At 37.0% G+C, this 20,432-nt stretch overlaps 1 protein-coding gene across 4 annotated transcripts in view; it reads right to left on the reverse strand.

Annotated features, from left to right (window-relative positions):
- Positions 1-984: 984 nt before the first annotated feature.
- Positions 985-20,432, reverse strand: part of LOC132402788 (BRD4-interacting chromatin-remodeling complex-associated protein-like) — a 54,377-nt gene continuing 34,929 nt past the window's right edge. For all 4 annotated transcript variants that reach the window (XM_059985769.1, XM_059985770.1, XM_059985772.1 and 1 more), the window contains 7 exons: positions 19,343-19,559; positions 17,246-17,367; positions 14,853-14,914; positions 12,216-12,364; positions 7,770-7,864; positions 7,471-7,573; positions 985-3,457 (listed from right to left, as the gene is read on the reverse strand). In XM_059985769.1, the coding sequence (XP_059841752.1) occupies positions 2,520-3,457; positions 7,471-7,573; positions 7,770-7,864; positions 12,216-12,364; positions 14,853-14,914; positions 17,246-17,367; positions 19,343-19,559 (1,686 nt within the window). In that variant the 3' untranslated portion in view covers positions 985-2,519. The remainder of the gene's footprint in view (positions 3,458-7,470; positions 7,574-7,769; positions 7,865-12,215; positions 12,365-14,852; positions 14,915-17,245; positions 17,368-19,342; positions 19,560-20,432) is intronic.

Here is a 20,432-nt window from a genome sequence, read left to right on the forward strand (position 1 = left end):
TTATTCTGCACTCTGTACGTTAGCTTTGTATTACCTCAAAGCATTGTTATAATGTATTGATATATGTAGACAGTTTGCAGGCCAAGGTTTTCACTGTTCCTCAGTACTTGTAACAATAAAAAAAATCAGTTTAGATATTTACCCCACTCATGTTAAAACTGTGCACTCTAGTTTTAGACTCCCTGTTCTGAGGGGAAAAAATGTGTATCCTATATATGTCCTTCATAATTTTATCAACCTCTACAAGGTCATCATTCAGCCTCCTACACCTCATTGAGAATAAACCCAATGTATGTGATCCTTCCAATTTAACACAGCCCACCCTCCTCACTCCAGACATTCTGATGTCTCTCTTCAGCACTCTCTGTATTAATACCACATCCTTCCTGTAGTGCAGTTGCCAGAAATATATACAATAATCTAAGTGCAATCAAAACACTGCTTTGTATCACTACAATATGTTATCCAAACTTTTATAGTGAATCTTTGAAAGCAAGCATAACAAAAGCCCTGTTTTACTACTCTATCCACCTACATATATAGTCACTTTCAGAGAGCTCTCCACTAACATAGAACAGAACAGTACAGTACACAAAGGGACACAAACCAAACAGAGAATATTGCTATTCTGTTTACTTTCATCCCTCTGAAACTGGGATTGCCAGTGGCACCCACGATACTTACAACTGCATTGCAGGAATAGTGCACATTAAATCTTAAAAAATGTTGTAAACCATCTAAAATCTAAAGCAATGACACTTAAGATACAACTAAGCTAAGTCTGAATATCCAATTTAATCAGCTTTCCTTTGTTATAGTTATTCATAAAAAAATTTGCTCATTGTTACCTAGTCCCAACATGCACAGCACAGCCTGAGTAGAATGATAAGAGGTCAATTGAAAAGCTCACCTTCAAAATGTTTAATATTTCCAAACAAAAATCACATGAATGGGGATTTTACAAATTTAATAACCAATGAAACATGCCATTTCCTTAGTTTATTTTAATTAAGGCTGGGGATTCAACTCAAGGACTATTGTTGCTTTATGTGTATACAAATCTTCAATTTACTAACCTTAAAAATACATGACAAAATTAAGAATGTTTCATCTTTGGCAGGAAAACAATTAAACAAATGTTCACAAAGCATATTTTCTTTTAAAAGAAATAACCCCCATAGCACAAAACAATTTTTCCAATTTTCTGCCATCATTTAAGAAATCAAAGATTCTTAATGTTACTGTACTATCTAGTTATACCTATCACTTACTTTTCATGCAAAGAATATCAAAATAAATAATTACAACACAATATTCAAATAAACTGTAATATTGAAAAATGGTTGCCACTAGCCTGCAGTGCTACAAATCTGAATACACATATAATCTTCAATAAATTAAAAGACCAACACAAATCAGTTTTCTTGAATTCTTTGGCTCATTTGACAAGTTGATTCAGTGTTTCATTAGCATCTAACTAAAATACTTCTTAATAATTCACTCTGATCATGTTTTACCACACTTTATATATATGTACTGAACTAATATAACAAAAATAACTTTGACATTTCCTTTTTTCTGTTTTTTTACAAAAAATCTTTATAAATATTTTAAAAATGTGTACAAAGCATTTCTAAGGAGGACCAGAGCTGAACACTACACAGAGTTTAAAATAAAAGACACTGTACCATTTAGTTCATAAGTGACATTTTTTTCTTGTGATGTCAGTTTGTAAGGCCTAACTGATCTAATGGTGTATTTTGTGCTCTTCACTTATGCAAGGAAGCTTACAGTTGTATGTGCAAGACAAAAACAATAAAAGTCCACAAAATGGGAACGGAATCATTTTTTAGATCTACAGTTTGACAAATCACAGCATGGACACCCAAACTGTGCTTTCAGTTTCAGTCTTTAAGACCTAAAGTTGCCTTCCTTATATAATCATAGTGGTATTAAAACAGAAAATTAATAATAAAGTAGACTTTCACCTCGTCTTCAAGAGTTCCAGTTTCAAACTGACTTAAATGGGAATGTTTCTTATTAACTATTCAAAACAACTTATTGGCACTCAATTCTCAAAAAATCTTACATAATATGAAAGACAAAAATAACTCAAAAAACAATACTTTTACATTAAAGTATCAATTTAAAAAACATAAATTTCTACCACAAACTGAAAAGCACTCTTGAAATTGAAGAGTACACTTTACATGAAATTAGTCTTTAAAAAAGCAGTTAAATTAAATACCTCTCTTGACGACTTTTAAACAAATGACTTAATGCGCACCTTGTGCCACCATTATTTTCAAAGTACAAACTACAATAGACCTTCCTAAGCTCAAACTAGCCATACTTTAAAATAAATCTATTTCCTAGTTTCTACTGCATTCTTCCTCTTTCCAGAAAAACTAAAAGCTTGTTCTCAGTATTCAGTAATGTGCTACTTTTCCCATCTTTATCCCTCTAAGTTTTCAGTACAACTGACAATCTGTTATTTCAGTGTCTCTACAGTCACATTATCAGCATTCCAATATGCTATTTACTGCTGCTTCCAAGATGGAGTCAGTTTCTCTAATGCCTTCATTATGATCTGGTATACATTTTTCTACGTAGTTCTCCACGGGAGCTAAGGCTGAAAAATGAGGAGTTTCAGCTTCAGGTGAGCTATTTTTGATGGTTACATTATCAGAAGGTTTCTGAGCTTGCTGTAGATCCAAAATGCTATTGATTGCACTCTCCAAATGTTCATGTAGCAATGTGTCACACTGAGCTTCTTTACCATCTTTAACTTGCACACATGTAAACTCTTGCTGCTTAGAATTTTTAGCACTTTTGTCTTGTGACTGGTCATGCCAAGGCAACTGTGAGTCACCCTCATCGTGTTCCAATTTAATGGAATTATTTATTTTATTAATAACAGGGGTCTTGCCTTCCTTCATTAGACTTTCTACAGTGACTTTATCACAAGAATTACTGTGCTTTTTCTCAGTGTTGAACTTGTTTTCTTCTCCGTCACAAATCTGGTTAGTTCCAACAGGTTCACAAACTTTTGTGCTTTGAACCTCCACAGAGTTAGACGTAGAGCCAGCATTATTTTTACCACCTTCCTTTCCAGTCGCAGACCATTCTTGAATTTCTGAAGATTTACTCGGTGTTCCACCTCTGTAAGCTGTCTCTGGTTTGATAGTTACTTTGAGCTCTTTGCTGCTGCCGCAAGTTTTAGCGATGCAGAGAATGTCAACGGAAGAATTTTTGACCCCAGCTGCCACAGAGGAAGCTAAATGGACCTGTTTTGAAGGTTCATTTTTTTGGTTGATTGTTGCATTCACTGGTGTGGGCTGCCTACTATGACTGCTTGAAGACTTGTGTGGCATCATATTAGTAGTTAACTGTTGCACTTCAGCAACAGATTTTACACAAGCAGATGAGGAACAACAAAACTTTGCCAAATAGCCATCTAAATAAAGGAAGGAAAACATGATAAGGATTACTGCAGTATAATATTAAATCAACACAATGATATTCAGCAAAAAATTAATTTATGTTGTAATAGAAGCGTTTAGCTTGTCTAGTAAAAATAAAGAAGTCCCTGACCTAGCAGTAAATGGGAATTGTGCAGCTGGGGCCCTCCGAGAATTGCTAAATACACTTATAAAGCACTTACTAAAATTGTCATTGTCCTATGCAATCTGTAGGGCCTGCAAATATTTCTACTATTTTTGAAAACTTACACTTATTACTCCTGCAATCCAGGACAGCAAACAATAGTATTATCAGCATTGGTTACTATAGTGCCAACAAAGTGTTCAGAAAATAAAGATTATGCACCTGTTTAGCTTTGTTGAATGGACATATTCTTTGCATCCTGTCTTTCACGGTAAGAGATCAGAAGTGTAGAAGGCAGGCACTGTCATACAGAGAAATCTTGGAGTACATAGTTCCCTGCAAGTGCCAGCACAGGTAAACAGGGTGGTGAAGAAGCATTTGGCATGCTGGTTTTCATCATTAAGGACACTAGGTTTTGTAGTTGGGATGTTATATATGAGGTGCACGTGGGTGTGTTGTGTACTGTTTAGCATTCTATTAAAACAAAGATGTCATGAAGATTGAAGACTGCGAAGAAAATTGACTAGAATGTTACTAGGACCCAAGGGCCTGAGTTACAGGGAAAGGTTGAGCAGGCTATAGAATGTAGGAGACTGAAGGTTGACCTTATAGGAGTGTATAAAAGAATGCCAGTGAGAAAAAAGATGATTGCACATAGCCTTTGGGGAAAGGAAAAAGCAATCAAGAAGTTCAGGATGTATGTTAAAGGTGAAAGGGGAAAGATTTCAAGAGGACCTGAAGGGCAGTATCTTCTCACTGTGTATATGGAATGAGCTTCCAGAGAAAGTGATTGAAGCAAATATAGTAACACCACTTAAAAAACGTTTAGACAGGTAAATGAATACGAAAGATTTCGAGGAATATGAGCCAAATACTGGTAAATTGAACTAGCTTAAATAGGCATCTTGGTGGGCATGGCGAGTTAGGCTGAAGTTCCAAGTAAATTTATTATCAAAGTACATACATGTCACCATATACAACCCAGAAATTCATTGTCTTGCGGGCATAATCAATAAATCCAATAACCAGATAGAATCAATTAAGGACTGCACCAACAGGGCAGGCAACCAGTGTGCAAAAGAAAACAAACTGTGAAAATACAAAAATGAAAAAGCAGTAATAAAAATTAAATAAATAACAATAAACAAATCAATAAACAAACAGATGGGGCAAGTAAAGTTGAGTGAAGTTATCCCCTCTGGTTCAAGAGCCTGATGATTGAGGGATATCAATTATTCCTGAACCTGGTGCTGTGAGTCCTGAGACTCCTGTACATTCTTCCTGACAGCAGCAGTGAGAAGAGAGGATGACCTGGGTGGCAGGGGTTCCCTGGTAGTGGATGCTGCTTTCCTGCAACAAAGCTCCATGTAGATGTGCTCAGTGATGGTGAGGGTTTTACTCATTATAGGTTGGACCATATCCACTTCTCTTTGCAGGATTTTCCATTCAAGGGCATAGGTGTTTCAATATCAAGCTAAGATGCAGCCAATCAATATACCCTCCACCATACATCTATACAAGTTTGTCGGAGTTTTAGAGGTCATGCCAAATCTTTGCAAACTTCCACAGAAGTAGGCGCTGCCGTGCTTTCTTCATCATTGCACTTACATGCTGGGCTCAGAACAAATCCTCTAAAATGTTAACACCGAGGAATTTCAAGTTGACCCTCTCCACCTCTGATGTGGACTTGCTCAAGGATCTCCAGTTTGCTGCTCCTTTAGACCTGAAGGGGCTGTTACCATGTTGTATGAATTTATGACCAATTTCCTATCATTCCACACTGCCTCAGCAACGGGATCTTTTTTAAGTAAATTTATCTCTCCATTAATTGTGCTCCTGAGATGATTATCAGAAATTAGAAAAACTAACGAGTATAGTTTGTGAAAACTTGACTGCATGCATGGCAAATCATGTTACCTATATCCCCTGTGGTTGATTATCCTGGTCTATCTCATACAGAGTAAGTTTCCATGCTCCTCAATTATCTCAGGACCTCATTAGATGTTTATATTTCCCCCACTGTTGGCAAAGATAGGATGATCAGCCTCCACCTAGTTACTTTACAAGAAAACAGAATCAGAATCATGTTTAATATCACTGGTATATGTTGGAAATATATGTTGTTATGCAGCAGCAGTACATTGCAATACATAATAATTAAAACTGTAAATTACAGTACAATAAATATATATATAGTGAAAATAAGTAGTGCAAAAAGAGAAAAATAAGTAGTGAGGCAATGTTCATAGGCTCAATTTCCATTTGGAAATCTGATGGCAGAGGAAAAGAAGCTATTCTTATTCACTGAGTATGTGCCTTCAGGCTCCTGTACCTCCTCCCTGATGGTAGCAATGAGGTCTGCCCTGTGTGGTAGGCATCCTTAATAATGGAACTGCCAGGACAATCCTTGAGGACGTCCTGAATGTGGGAGAGGCTAGTACCCAAAACTGAGTTGACTGGGTTTATAACTTCCTATAGCTTATTTCAATACTGTGCAGTGTGCAGCCCCCACCCCAACACCATACTATACAACGATGCAGCCAATTAGAATGTTTGCCATGATACTTCTGTAGAAATTTGCGAATGTCTTCGGTGATGTACCTAATCTCCTCAAACTCCTATGAAATATAGCCATTGTCATGCCTTCTTTGTAATTGCATTGATAAATTGGGTCCAGGATAGCTCCTCAGAGAGGTTGACACCCAGGAACTTGAAATTGCTCACCCTTTCCACTTCTGATCCTTTGATGAGTCCTGACGTGTCTTCCTCTTCTTACCCTTTCTGAAGTCCACAATCAATTCCTTGGTCTTACTGATGTTAAGTGCAAGGTTATTGCTACACCACCACTAAACCGGCTGATTTATATAGATGGTATTTGAGCTGTGACTAGCCTCACACTCATGGGTGTAGAGAGAGTAGAGCAGTGGGCTAAGCACACATCCATAAGGTGTGCCTGTGTTATCAGTGAGGTGGAGAAGTTATCACCAATCTGCATAGATTGTGATCTTCCAGTGAGGAAGCTGAGGATTCAGTTGCAAAAGGAGGTACACAGGCCCAGGTTTTGGAGCTTTTTGATCAGAACTATAGGAACGATTGTGTTAAACTTTGAGCTATAGTCAATAAACAGCAGCCTAACATAATTATTAGTATTAGCATTAGTATTTCCAAAAGCTGAAGGCGGGCAGGTACTCAGCACCATCTACCTGTGTGTGATCACTCGCTGCTCCTGGAGGAAGGTGCCTATGAACGGTCTCTGTCCCTCTTGCTCGATGCTGCCAGAGTCCATGAGTCTTGGGCAAGGTTTAATCTACGTGCTTGTGGACTGAACTCTGTAGTTCACATTATGATGTGTTTCTGGTTTCTGGACACTCCTTTTTTGTTGCTATTTTGTGTGATTTTGATTGGGGCAGGCTAGCACTGTAGCCTGCAGATAGCGAGAGTCTGGATTGAACTGAACTGTGCTGAACTGAATATGCCTGGATTCTCCCGATGCCTTTGTGATTTGGGGCTTTCTATTCTGTGTTTTTCAGTCTTTATTTTGCCGTTTGTTTGATTTGTTCTTTTTCTGTCTGCGCATTGAGCATTGATGTTTTTCTTTAAACGTGCTCCATTGTTTTCTTTATTTCGTGGCTGTCTGTGGGAAGATGAATCTCAGGGTTGTATACAGCATTCAGATATTGATAATAAATGTAATTTGAACTTTAATAGGACTAGTCAAGACTGAAAGTTCACAAAGTCAGCACTATAAGAATTGAGCAGTATTTTAGCTTTTCATTGTTAATGGAATTAAATATTTTAAAAGACATTTTTAATTTGCATATTTTTACACAAATAACAAATCGTCGAAAGTGCCACAGCACTTACCAGAATCCTCCAGAGAAAACCGTTTGTCCTGGATAAGGGATATTTTCTCATCTTGATTGAACATTCGTTCAATCATAACCATTTCAGCAGAGGGATTTACACGCTAAAGCCAAGCAAATAAAAAATTAGTATTACTAAGCAAAGTAATATTCAACTTCACTTTCAATTACTTATATAGTGAAATGCTGATAATGCTATTTTATTTTTCATTTAGTGTATTTTCCTGCAGATCTTTGCAACCAGGGAAATATAGAATCTATGCTGTCTGAGAGACACATTCTCATTTTAATGGTACTTACCACTGCATCTTCCAACAACAGTTTTCTATACTTGCTCAGCATCATCTGAGTCCGCTTTAGCAATTGCACAGAGACATCTTCAAATTCATTATCCACTAGGTAAAAAAAAATGAATACAAGTAATAAGAATTGTCAATTTCAAAGCACAATGATGGAATTTTCACTCTTAGTCAATCACACCAAGGGTATTTGAGAGCACTTCCTAGTGGATTTACTCACCCTCCGGCATTCAGTTCCACTGACTTCAAAGAAAAACTGTACAGCATCAAATTCAAATGGCTGCACACACTCTCACACATCTGGTGTTAAAAAACAATTTTTTTCTATTCTGTTATATCACTCCAAAAAAACATATTAAAAGGTTTGCAAGAAGCAACTCCTAAATTGTAGCTCTGTGTATTCAAAAATAAAAGCCAATTGTAGCTGAGCAAAGTAACTGGATATGCTGAGATTGTTTACTTTGGTAAGACGGAGGCTGAATGCGCAGAGGAAAGTATGTATTAAAGAAATCTATTTTCCTTCATGGTGATTGTGATATGCTCTATGGCGGGGGGGGGGGGAAGACATGATCAAATCAGGCAGCATATTTTAAAACTAAAAAGGTTAGAAGAGAGAGGAGGAAGGAAAAAATATCCTTAGGGTGGTTGATGTCTGGAACTCATTTCCTGAAGAATGAAAAAACTAGAAACTCTAAATGCAATTAAAAAGTACCTGAATGTCTCTCTGGAGCTGTAAATTGCAGGGCCACAGACTTAATGCTAGACACAGGAGATTCTGCAAATGTTGGAAATCTTGAGCAACATACAAAAATGGGGGAGGAACTCACCAAGTCAGGCCGCATCAGTGAAGAGGGTAGACATTGGAATAAGGCTGGATAGCTCCTTCTCAACCAGTAAGACAAATGGTTGAGCGGCCATTTGTTATAATTCAAAGAAAAGTTCATCCGAATACAGGCCATTTAAGAGGTGGATCATTACTTATCTCCATACCTTTACTATAAGGTCACTGATAATACATTGGGTACATATTTCTTGGTGCACTACACAAGGTATTGAGAAAAATACAGCCTAGACAAAGGCCAGATCTGGCAAGAGAAAATCAGCAGATAAGTTTTGGAGCAGGGTTACAAATTGGAGGCAGGTGTATACTATTAGCGGAGGTGGGGAGGAGAGAGTGGTTCCCAAAAATTACAAGATATTAGGAATTATCTTACCAGAATCCTCGTCCAATTTAGTGCAATAAGAACACAATTGTTCTTAACATGATCATCAATGCTCTTTCCTCAGAATACAATCTAACCTCTCTAGCAGTGCAAAGGAGGAAGTGAAGTCATATGATCACATATACTGCATAAAACAACAACGTACATGTGGAGAAATATTGCTGTTCTAAAAACTGACTCAAACAGCTGTTAATGAGTCAGACCAGGGACAGCCAATTTTCAATTATTAGTACTGGTATGAACATCGTAGGTCCAAACTCATTAATAAATCACTGTCGTAAAGCCATAACATGATTCTGTCACACTTCAGGAATCTTCAAGCATTGTTCCAAAGGAAGAAATTTAAATATTTAAAAAATTGTTAGGTTCATTTCTTAAAAGAATAGCAAATATGCACTTTTTTTTTGGAATTAACAGATGAGTCACATCTCATAAATTGAAACTTTCCTACTGAAAATCTGGATATCCTAGTGAAATGGGGGAGTGGATTATGTTCATTAACTCTATACTATAAATAATATACATATTGATGGAAGCAATAAATTTAATTATAATTGTTTTTATGAATCTTCAGCACAAGGCAGCTGAATAATTTTTATTAAGCCATTTCTCTTCATCTGAATTAGACTGCCTTTAGACATGATGTATATGAGCAGCTACTCCAATTATCTGCTGTTCTTACATCCCAAAGCAATGCCATTCCACAAGTAGATGAACTACAGAAATGTATGAATCTACATTCAAAGCATCCTCAGACTGTTTAAGTACTGATTGATACCAATGAACCTTAGATGGACTTTACCTTAAAGTTATTTTTTAAGATGCTAATAATTATGCAAAACCTGACAAATATACTTGAGAATCAAGGATCCACTGAGAATGAGGAAGTAATGGAAATATTAGTAAAGAAAAAGTATTTGGAAATTTGGTGAATTATCTGAAAGCTGACATATCCCAACATCCTGATAATTGACAGGCAAAACATTAAGTTACTACTGAAACATGAATATTTAAACACAGACATAAACCTAATGAACATAAGTAGTGCTGAAGCAAAACAAAGTTTCCTAAACTTTAGAGTGCAGTGTTTAAAACAATTGAAGCAGCATCCTAAGAGTGATGAAAAATTGCAATGCACTCCTGGATTTGAACAAGTGAAAAGATTTTTTAAAAACTCAAATGAATAACAAAAATATCAAGACTGAAAAGGGAATGCAGAAAAAGTCATAAAATCATGCAGCATGGAAACAGGTCCTTCAGGTCAACTCGTCTATGCTGACCAAAGTGCCTTCCTGAACTAATCCCATTTGCTTACATGAGATCAATATCCCTCTAAACCTTTCCTATCTTTGTATACATCCAAATGCCTTTTAAAAGGTGCAGCTGTATCCACCTCCATCACTTCTAACAGTTCATAGAAACATAGAAAATAGGTGCAGGAGTAGGCCATTCGGCCCTTCAAACCTGCACCACCATTCAGTATGATCATGGCTGATCATCCAACTCAGAACCCTGTACCTGCTTTCTCTCCATACCCCCCATCCCTTTAGCCACAAGGGCCATATGTAACTTCCTCTTAAATATAGCCAATGAACCGGCCTCAACTGTTTCCTGTAGCAGAGAATTCCACAGATTCACCACTCTCTGTGTGAAGAAGTTTTTCCTCATCTCGGTCCTAAAAGGCTTCCCCTTTATCCTTAAACTGTGACCCCTCGTTCTGGACTTCCCCAATATCGGAAACAACCTTCCTGCATCTAGCCTGTCCAATCCCTTTAGAATTTTATACGTTTCAATAAGATCCCCCTTCAGTCTTCTAAATTCCAGTGAGTATAAGCCTAGTCGATCCAGTCTTTCTTCATATGAAAGTCCTGCCATCCCAGGAATCAATCTGGTGAACCTTCTCTGTATTGCCTCTATGGCAAGAATGTCTTTCCTCAGATTAGGGGACCAAAACTGCACACAATACTCTAGGTGCGGTCTCACCAAGGCCTTGTACAACTGCAGTAGACCCTCCCTGCTCCTGTACTCAAATCCTTTTGCTATGAATGCCAACATACCATTTGCCTTTTTCACTGCCTGCTGTACCTGCATGCCCACTTTCAATGACTGGTGTACAATGCCACCCAGGTCTCTTTGCATCTTCCCTTTTCCTAATTGGCCACCATTCAGATAATAATCTGTTTTCCTGTTCTTGCAACCAAAGTAGATAACCTCACATTTATCCACATTAAATTGCATCTGCCATGAATTTGCCCATATATATAGTTCATTCATATATCCACTATGTTCTGTGATTGTCCTTCAGTCATCTTTAAGTATTTCCCCTCTCACCTTAAACCTATGCCCTATGATTTTATTCTCCCCTATCCTGGATAAAAAGACTGTGACCATCAACTTTATCTGTGCCTCTCATGAATTATAAGCCTCTCAGAGCAACCCTCAACCTCCTTCGCACCAAGGAAAACAGTTCCAGCCTCTCCAGTCTCTCCTTACAACTCAACCCCTCCAATCCAGGTGACATCCCTATGAATCTTTTCTGCACCTTCTCTAACGTAACCACATCTTGCCATAGTATGGCGACCAGACAGCACACAATATTCTAGATGCAGTGCCACCAAAATCTTGTACAGTTATAATATGACCTCCCAACTCTGATGCAGGCAAGCATGCCATTCTGCACTACCCTAACTGTGTCACCACTTTCAGGAAACAATGCACTTGTACCCCAGGTATCTGTTCTACAACACTCCACAGGGCCCTGTCATTCATAGTATATGTTCTGCCCTGGTTTACCGTACCTTCCCAAACCACAACACTTCACAAAAGTGTGATTGCTTTCTTTTTATATGTATAGAAATCAAACTATAAAACTTTGTATTTTAAGAACAAAGGTGACCAAAGACCTCCACATCTAAAAAATACACTCTCAACTGTCCATTGATGCCAATGCACCCAGTATCATATACAATATGCAGCAATAATAGTTCCTTTATTTGTATTTCATGACTTCTTCATTTTCTGTGTTTAGTTAGGGGCAATAATGAAAGGCTGTTGTACCCTTCCTACAGGAGATCCTTGCACAGAGGACGGTTAGCTGGCTATGGATACATCAATTCAAAATATTGCAGCCCATAATACTTCCAGAGATCTACATGTAGCTATATAAAATTAGGAGCTTGGTACATCTGATATAAAGATGAAACTAAAATACTCAGGAAACTGACCTTTCTGAAATTCTTCTTGAGAAGGTAATTTCCCTTGAAACACATGATATGGCAAAAGCCTTTGCATGGCATCCTCTTTTGACCTGAATGGTGTTTTATAGTCAGGTTGTAGAACATTTCTTTGTTCTTCTCGTAATTGCTGAAGAATCCTTACATAGAACAATAAAATAACACTACTTCTCAATCATCATTTTTAAAAACTTGTTTACAGATCTAAAACTCAAAAATGTGCCGTGCTAATTTTACAGCAATGGTAGCTGTTTAATAACAGAAATATTAAAAGATAATTTTCTGCTTTTATCACATGCAACAGTAACTAACCAATGAAATGCTTGGGGTTAATATAAAAGGATAGAGCTTAGAGGAAAGTTAAAATAATGGCTGGAGAAACGCCCAACTTATCCCTCTACAAACACGAGAAAATCTGCAGATGCTGGAAGTTCAAGCAACACACACAAAATACTGGTGGAATGCAGGAGGCCAGGCAGCATCTATAGGAAGAAGTACAGTCGACGTTTCCAGTCGAGACCCTTCGTTAAGACTAATGGAAAAAAGAGATAATAAGAGATTTGAAAATGGGAGGGGGAGGGGGAGACCCAAAATGATAGAAGACAGGAGGGGAAGGGATAAAGCTAAGAGCTGGGAAGTTGATTGGGAAAAGGGAAACAAGGCTGGAGAAGGGTGGGTATCATAGAACGGAAGGACTTGGAAGAAAGAAAGGGGGAGGGGAGCACCAGAAGAAGATGGAAATCAGGCAAGGAGTTATTGTGAAAGGGAAAGAGAGAGAGAGAAATTTTTTTTATTAAAAATTAGGGATGGGGTAAGAAGGGGAGAAGGGGCATTAACAGAAGTTAGAGAAATCAATGTTCATGCCATCAGGTTGGAGGCTACCCAGATGGAATATAAGGTGTTGTTCCTCTAACCTGAGTGTGGCTTCATCTTGACAGTAGTGGAGGACATATCAGAATGGGAATGGGACATGGAATTAAAATGTGTGGCCACTGGGAGGTCCTGCTTCCTCTGGCGGACAGAGCGTTAAATGCTCAGCGAAATGGTCTCCCTTTCTGCATTGGTTCTCACCAATATATAGAAGGCCACACTGGGAGCACCGGACACAGTATATCACCCTAGCAGACTCACAGGTGAAGTTAGTCCTGATGAAGGGTCTCGACCCGAAATGTCGACTGTACTTCTTCCTATAGATGCTGCCTGGCCTGCAGTATTCCACCAGCATTTTGTGTGTGTAACTTATCCCTCTATCTGCTGCAATAGATCAGCTTAGAAATGATGGGGAGAAGCTGAGTTATAAGTTAGGAATAAATACTGAAGAATACTTCAAAATCTACAGGTTTCTTCAAGCAGATGTCATGTAGCTCATGACATCTACTTGAGGAAAACAGTCCAGCTTAACAAATCAAATCACTACAATAAGCGAACACAGGTAATACACTAGCAGTTGTCCTTTAACTTTTCAATCAACATAGTCTGACTGATTGAAGATCTGCTCTATTTTTAGATGAACAGTGACAGTGATCAGTGTGACCTTGTTTCCATTACTGCACTCCAAGGCACATAAGTTCAAATTTGAAACATTTCATTCAAGAATTGATAAAGAAAGTTTAACATTACTGTTGTAGAAGTTCTAATATACACGTGGATGCAAATAATGCATTGTATAGAATACACTAATGAGTCATGTGAATATTGCACTACACAAAATATTATGAATAGTCTACAGTGACAAAAATTGCAGTGAATAAAAGCAATCAAAGATGCCAAGCCAGGCTGCATTATTACTGGTGACTTTACAAAATGATGTGGGTTCAAATGGGATGTGGATGGACTCTTGGCATGTAAATAATTAACTAGAATACTTAATTGTTTGAAATAATTCATAATTTTGAGATGAAAATGTACTTAAAATCAATGTGATCTATTTGACTTTAGTGTAAAAATGGTCTTGAAATAAAAGAACATGACTTGAAGAATGAAAAATATTTAAAACTCTGTTAAGAACTGAATCAAAAACTGATAGGTAAAAATGGATGACAGGCACAAAATCAAAGAAGCGTGTTGAATTTTGTCAGGGATAAAACTAATGAAAAAAGAGCAAAAATCTGAACAATTTTTTGAGGTCTGAAAGATAAGGGAGAAGCTAATGAAACTATAGAAGTTTGAAGTCAGAATTAATGTGACTTTAGTCAAAGAAGATGAGAAGTAATATCATAAATATGATAGATGCTGCAGATGCTGGAATCCAGAGCAACACACACAAAATGCCGGAGGATCTTAGCAGGTCAGGCAACATCTATGCAGAGGAATTGATGTTTCAGGCCGAGACCCTTCAACAGGACTCAGAGAAGTAATACTGTTTGAAAAGACTAAGCTAATTCTGGTAATTGATAACCAACCTAATCTGACAGATGCAAACAAACCTCGCATTGAGGATATGATGATAACAACTAAGAGTAGCAAGGACAACAAAGGACATTACTAGAAGAGGCAAAACATAAAAAATGAAAGAAGTGACGCCTTAATCTTAAACAAATTGATAGGCAGATACAGAATATACTGGTAAATTATTAATGAAATGCTTTACTTAAAAAGGTCAGTATATATTTTAACAAATGTACATACAAACTTTCTTTAGTAAGCTGTATTGATGCAGGTCTCTTCTGTCCCACAATCTGACCTTCAAACTAGAATGAAACAAACACGGTATATAACTAAATGCCTACATAAATACAAAATAAACAACAGCACTTAGAAAAATTTCATCAGTACGCCAATATACGTGAAGTTCTATATCTCTTACCACATTAGAACAAAAGTGGGAGATGCCCACTTTTGTGAAACAGCCCAAACACATTCATATTTAAGTATGCCACTCCTGGCAACACCATTTAAAACTGTATGAAAACAAGAGGCCCATAGATTGCAGTTAACTAAACAACCAACTAAAAAAATATAAACACTTGTACTCCATCAACAACACACACAAAATGCCAGAACTCAGCAGGTCAGGTAGCATCCATGGAAATTAATAAACAGTCGCGTTTCAAGCTGAGACTCTTGAAGGAAGGGGGAAGATGACAGAATAAAAAGATGAGGAGAGGGTTAGTACTCCATTATACCTGAACAAGCAAATATATTTAAGTACACTACCAAAGGAGGTGTAAAGCACTCCTTCCCTCCCCTGGCTTGCAGGTCACTCCCAGGCAAGGGTTAGCTCCCAATCAGGGTCAAGTGAAGCCATGGAAGCTGTAGGCAGATGGTTATACGAGCAGCTAGTACTTAACACACTTCCTGGTTATACGATCACTGACCCCAGGCAGACAATCTCTGAAAAGCATTGATAATGGTTGGAGTCACCCCTCTTGCAAAGACACTGCCCAGAAGAAGGCGATGGTAAAACACTTCTGCAGAAAAATTAGCCAAGAACAATCATGGTCATGGAAAGACCATGATGGCCTACATTATAAGACATAGCACATAATGATGACGAGTTAAACATTACCAGTAATACAGTTTCGTAACTAATCATTTAATAGTGTTTCTTCTCAAAAATAGTTCCGATTTCTAACAATACTCTACAATTTCAAGGAGGTCCATCTGAGTAAATATTCATTCTTGAATATTCCTCACTATAACTATTAAAGTGACTCAGAATAACTATATTTGAACAACTAGCATTTATAAAATTTTTGAAAATTTATTGCATGCAACATTGCAAAACAATGTACATAATATACTGTTCTAATTGACTGACATAAAAAAATAGAGAATTCCAGTTAATTGGGACACGTAGGGATTAGTACATTTTGGCCCAATTCAGCAGCTGACCCTATTAGCCCAAGTTTCATGGAAATAGTTAAATAGGTATTAAAAAAGGACAAACCACCATTTAAGTGAGTAACAAATTATGTATTCAAATGAAATACAGAACAAATTGGATCACTATCAATAGGACTAGAGTACTATAAAACTATAATTCATCTATAGTATGCAGGCGCATTCTTTTAACTATCTGTAAATGAACAAAATCAGTGCAGACACCTAGAACAAAAAATGGACTGTCTTCATGATTGCATTCTCCTAATCTTCAGTTTTATTGTAACATCCAAGATAATTGCCAATGCCTTCAAATTCTTCACAATTCCTAACCTGTTAAAGTAGTGTCATCATTTCATTTTCACTCCTAGCCGTTCCTGGCTCCTCTAAACTTGAATGCTTGAAACTGCAGTCAGCAAAACAGCTCTGAATTGCCATATTGCTTACTTCTTGTCAACCATCAGTGATAAAAATCACCGCTCCTTGAACACAACTGACACTATTTTAAAACTGTTTGCTCTAAGCACAGTGCAGTGTTTAATGGCCACACAAATGCGCATACCTGCTACTAGTTAGAAACTGCTTGGCAAGGCTCCTGTCCCAATTAAGTGGCCAAGTTCCCCAACTAAATAAAGGGAATCCTGGTTATTTTCCTGACTGGTTTTTGTACTTTAAGAATTGGCCCAAATAAGTGACTGCCTCGATTAACCGATTGACCAATTAACTGAAATCCACTGTATTTATCCTTTAACGTAGCAATATTTCTTATGGTGATTCACAAGAATAAGATCAAAGAACTTCTAACACCTTGTCTCATAAATACAGCTCACATAAAATTTGCTCAATGAGCAAAGAATGAAAGAGAGATAAAAAGGCAAAGTGTATTAAGGTTAGAATTCCAGAGCTTCGTGCTTTGGCAGTTAAAGGCACATGCATTAATGATGACATGGTCAAAACTGCATAAGTATACAACTATGGAAAACAATTTAATTCTACTGCTTATTATTTGGGGGTAAAAGTATCAAAGCAGCCCAGAGAAGTAATAGCACCATACTTCAAATTGTAAAAGTGAAATTTAGATACTTTGAAAAACTTGGTAACAACACTGACCATTTTTAATTGCATCTTTACTAGAACTTCAAAGACTGGAGCCCAAAATCTAAATTGGATATTAAAACAGATAAAATCCAGCAACTTACTTGTGAAATTTTCTGCATCTCTGGCTGCCCTAATATTTTATCCTGCAATGAATGTAGCTGTCCCATGTGCTGTTGTAAAGTACTGGAAGCTTTGTGAAGTTGACCATCACTTATTTGCATGGCTGCAATATATAAATGTAGAAAAAAGAATTTCACAAAGGACATTTAAGGAAGTGAACCGTGGAAACCTTAACATGAAATGTGAAGATACAAAGATGGCCAGTTGTTTTATTAAATAACAGATGTATGTACTGATTTTAATTTTGTTTTAAATTTTCTTTTAATTTCAAATTACTGAATTCTATTGAACTAAATGATGTTTTAGGGATGCAAAAATATCTTCAAGACAGTGAAGACATTAAAAGTTTTAAAATATATTTTCATGATGGATTTTCTTAAGCTGTTTACATTTTCCTGACTATAATGTATGCTAAAATTAAAAAAAAACATTTTGTGAGCCTACATCTACAGTACACTGCTCTCAGTTCAGCTGCAGGTAAGCATAACAGGGAATAGCAGTATCACATAATCTCATCTGTTCCTATTTTACCAATTGTCTGAGAAGTATCAGATATACAGGAGTATGAACACGTGGCTCCTCAAACCCAATCTACCAATCAACAACGTCCTGGCTTATCCACAACGTACTTTCCAAAAGGGACACAAAATTCAAAAATATACAAAAATTTCAACAACCTCAAATGTTTGATTCCTTATCCTGAACTAAACTCCATCGTTCTATGCTCTTCCACAATAGGTTTGTCAAATTCTCTTGGAATTTGAGCATCAAACAAGATGCTGGATGAATTCAAAATGTCGAGCAGCGTTTGTTGAAGGAAACGGAAAGTCAATGTTTTGGGTTGAGACCCTTCATCTGGACTGAAAGAAAGGGGATGATAACCAATATAAAAAGATATTCAAAGGGAAGGGGTGGAGCAAAAGTTGGAAAGCTCTAGGTGGATCTGGCAGAAGAGGCATTAGGCCAATGGAGGAGGGAAGAGCGGAAACGGCTTCAGAGTCTGGAAGGTGATATGTGGCCACCAAGATTTGCAGATGATGTAATCTTATAGGAAAGGAAGGGGCAGCAAGGACTCAGAGAAGGAAAGTGCGGTGGGCAGATGGGAACAGGGACAGTAGGTGAAGTTGTGGATGGAGCATAGAGGTGATAGAAATATGGACTGGGGGAGGAGATGGAAAAACAAGGTGATAGGAGCCTGAGGGTTCGTTAGGTATAGAAGGAATTGGGTAGGTTGGGAGAAGAAAAAGGTCAGAGCAGTTTACCTTGACATTGAAGAATTCAATGTTCATGCTGTTGGGTTGAAGACTACCCAGGTAAAATATGAGTTGCTTTCCTCTGGTTTGCATTTAGCTTCACCCTAGCAGTGAAAAAAGCCAAGGGCAGACTTGCTGATGTTGAAATGAAGTAGAATTAGCTTGTAACCAGGAGCTTCAGAAAGTCATATCGAACAGAGCACAGGCACTCAGCAAAATTTGGTCTGTGCTTAGTCTCAACAATGTAGAGGAAGCAGTATCAGGGGCACCAGATGCATTAGAATGTCTGGCTCACCTGGAAGGGCCAGGAGAGTGGCAAGGGAGGTGGGGTGTAAGGATACATATAAGGACATGATTACAGGAGGAAGTGTCTGAGGAGAAGGATGGAAGGGTGGGAAAGATTTCAGAGACCAGGAAGCCACTAATTGAGCTCCGTTTTCAAAAATTGGAAGTGTAGCATTAATTACTGATTACAAGTTTCAACTGTGAAGTTTTTAACTTCGGGCTTTGATATTTTCTCATATTATTCATGCACAAATTAAATAACTTGTTTTGAAAATATCTATTTAAAACTGATGCTTTTAATCTGCATCTTGATATATACATATTATATAGATAGATACTGCATATTTTCAAATTGTTTTTTGTAGATTTTAGCAGTTTCATTTACTATTTATCTCTGCTTTTTAAGTGTTCTGATTCAACGTGACCACACGACGTTCAAGGTGTAAAAGAAAACTTTTTACAAATTACTCTTAACAAAGCAATAATGTAATAAAATGGGTCCTGTTGCAATATCCACATACTGAAATTTTCTATACATACCCATACACGTGGTTTTGCCAAGAATCCCCGTACTTGTCAATGAGCTGGATATTTGTGGCTGGCGTAGGACATCGGGAGCATGAGCCTTTTGAGCAGAACTATGCAGAGTCTGACTTCCAAACAGTGAAGCTGAAACTTGATTGGAGAGCTGCCCCAAACCAACCAATGACTGGCTAGTGACTGGCTCCTGCTTACTTGCTATCATCTTCTTAGAAGCCTGTAACCATGTTATTGAATAAATAAAATGATAGGCTAATCCATCCAGCATCCCATTTAGCACAATCTAAACAGCTTTTTCTAGGTCAGAACAGTCAATTCATATTTAACATGGTATATTTGGTAGTAAGATTTAGAAATCAACCATCTTACAACTTGTGGATGTAAGAATATTATAATTTATAAAAGACATAATATACATTAAGTACATTCTTATTTAAGTTCAAATTATCACATAAGTATACATATTTTGGAAAATATATCAACTTATAAATTAACTCCACGTTAATCACAATCATAATATCTTATAATAGAATACCAGCTACTTGAAAATAATTGATTATCAGAACATAATAGTCACCTGTTAGACCAGCTTGTTACACTGCATTTCAATAAAATTTAAAATAATAAGCATAACTCAAGGAAAAAAATCTGTTAAAAGGCTATCAATGTAGAAATACTTCCATGTAGGAATCAGTAAATAACTGAAATTAACTTTTAGTAAGAAAATAATGGAAATGACGTAAATGAGGAAATAGTCATACATCAGTCACTATTACAATGATGATAGAAAAAAACTCAAAGGGTTGAAGAACCTATTCATGATCCTAGGTTTCTAAGAAGACTCAATATAGCATTAGAAGACTATACATTATTCGAGCTTCTTTGACTAGATTCACAAAATTAGAAAAATTAGAACAATTAAACTATAATTCAAAAGAAAAATTATTGCAATTGCGGGAAATCTGAAAAAAGGAACATAAAATGCAGGATGGGCAGCATCTTTAGAGAGTGAAAAAGTGGCATTGATATTTAAAGTTGATGAGATTTATTAGGTTTAAAAAGCCTTTGACTTGAAATGTAATTTTTAACT

The sequence above is a fragment of the Hypanus sabinus genome, chromosome 12 (genome assembly GCF_030144855.1).
Source record: "Hypanus sabinus isolate sHypSab1 chromosome 12, sHypSab1.hap1, whole genome shotgun sequence".
In the NCBI taxonomy this organism is placed as follows: domain Eukaryota; kingdom Metazoa; phylum Chordata; class Chondrichthyes; order Myliobatiformes; family Dasyatidae; genus Hypanus; species Hypanus sabinus.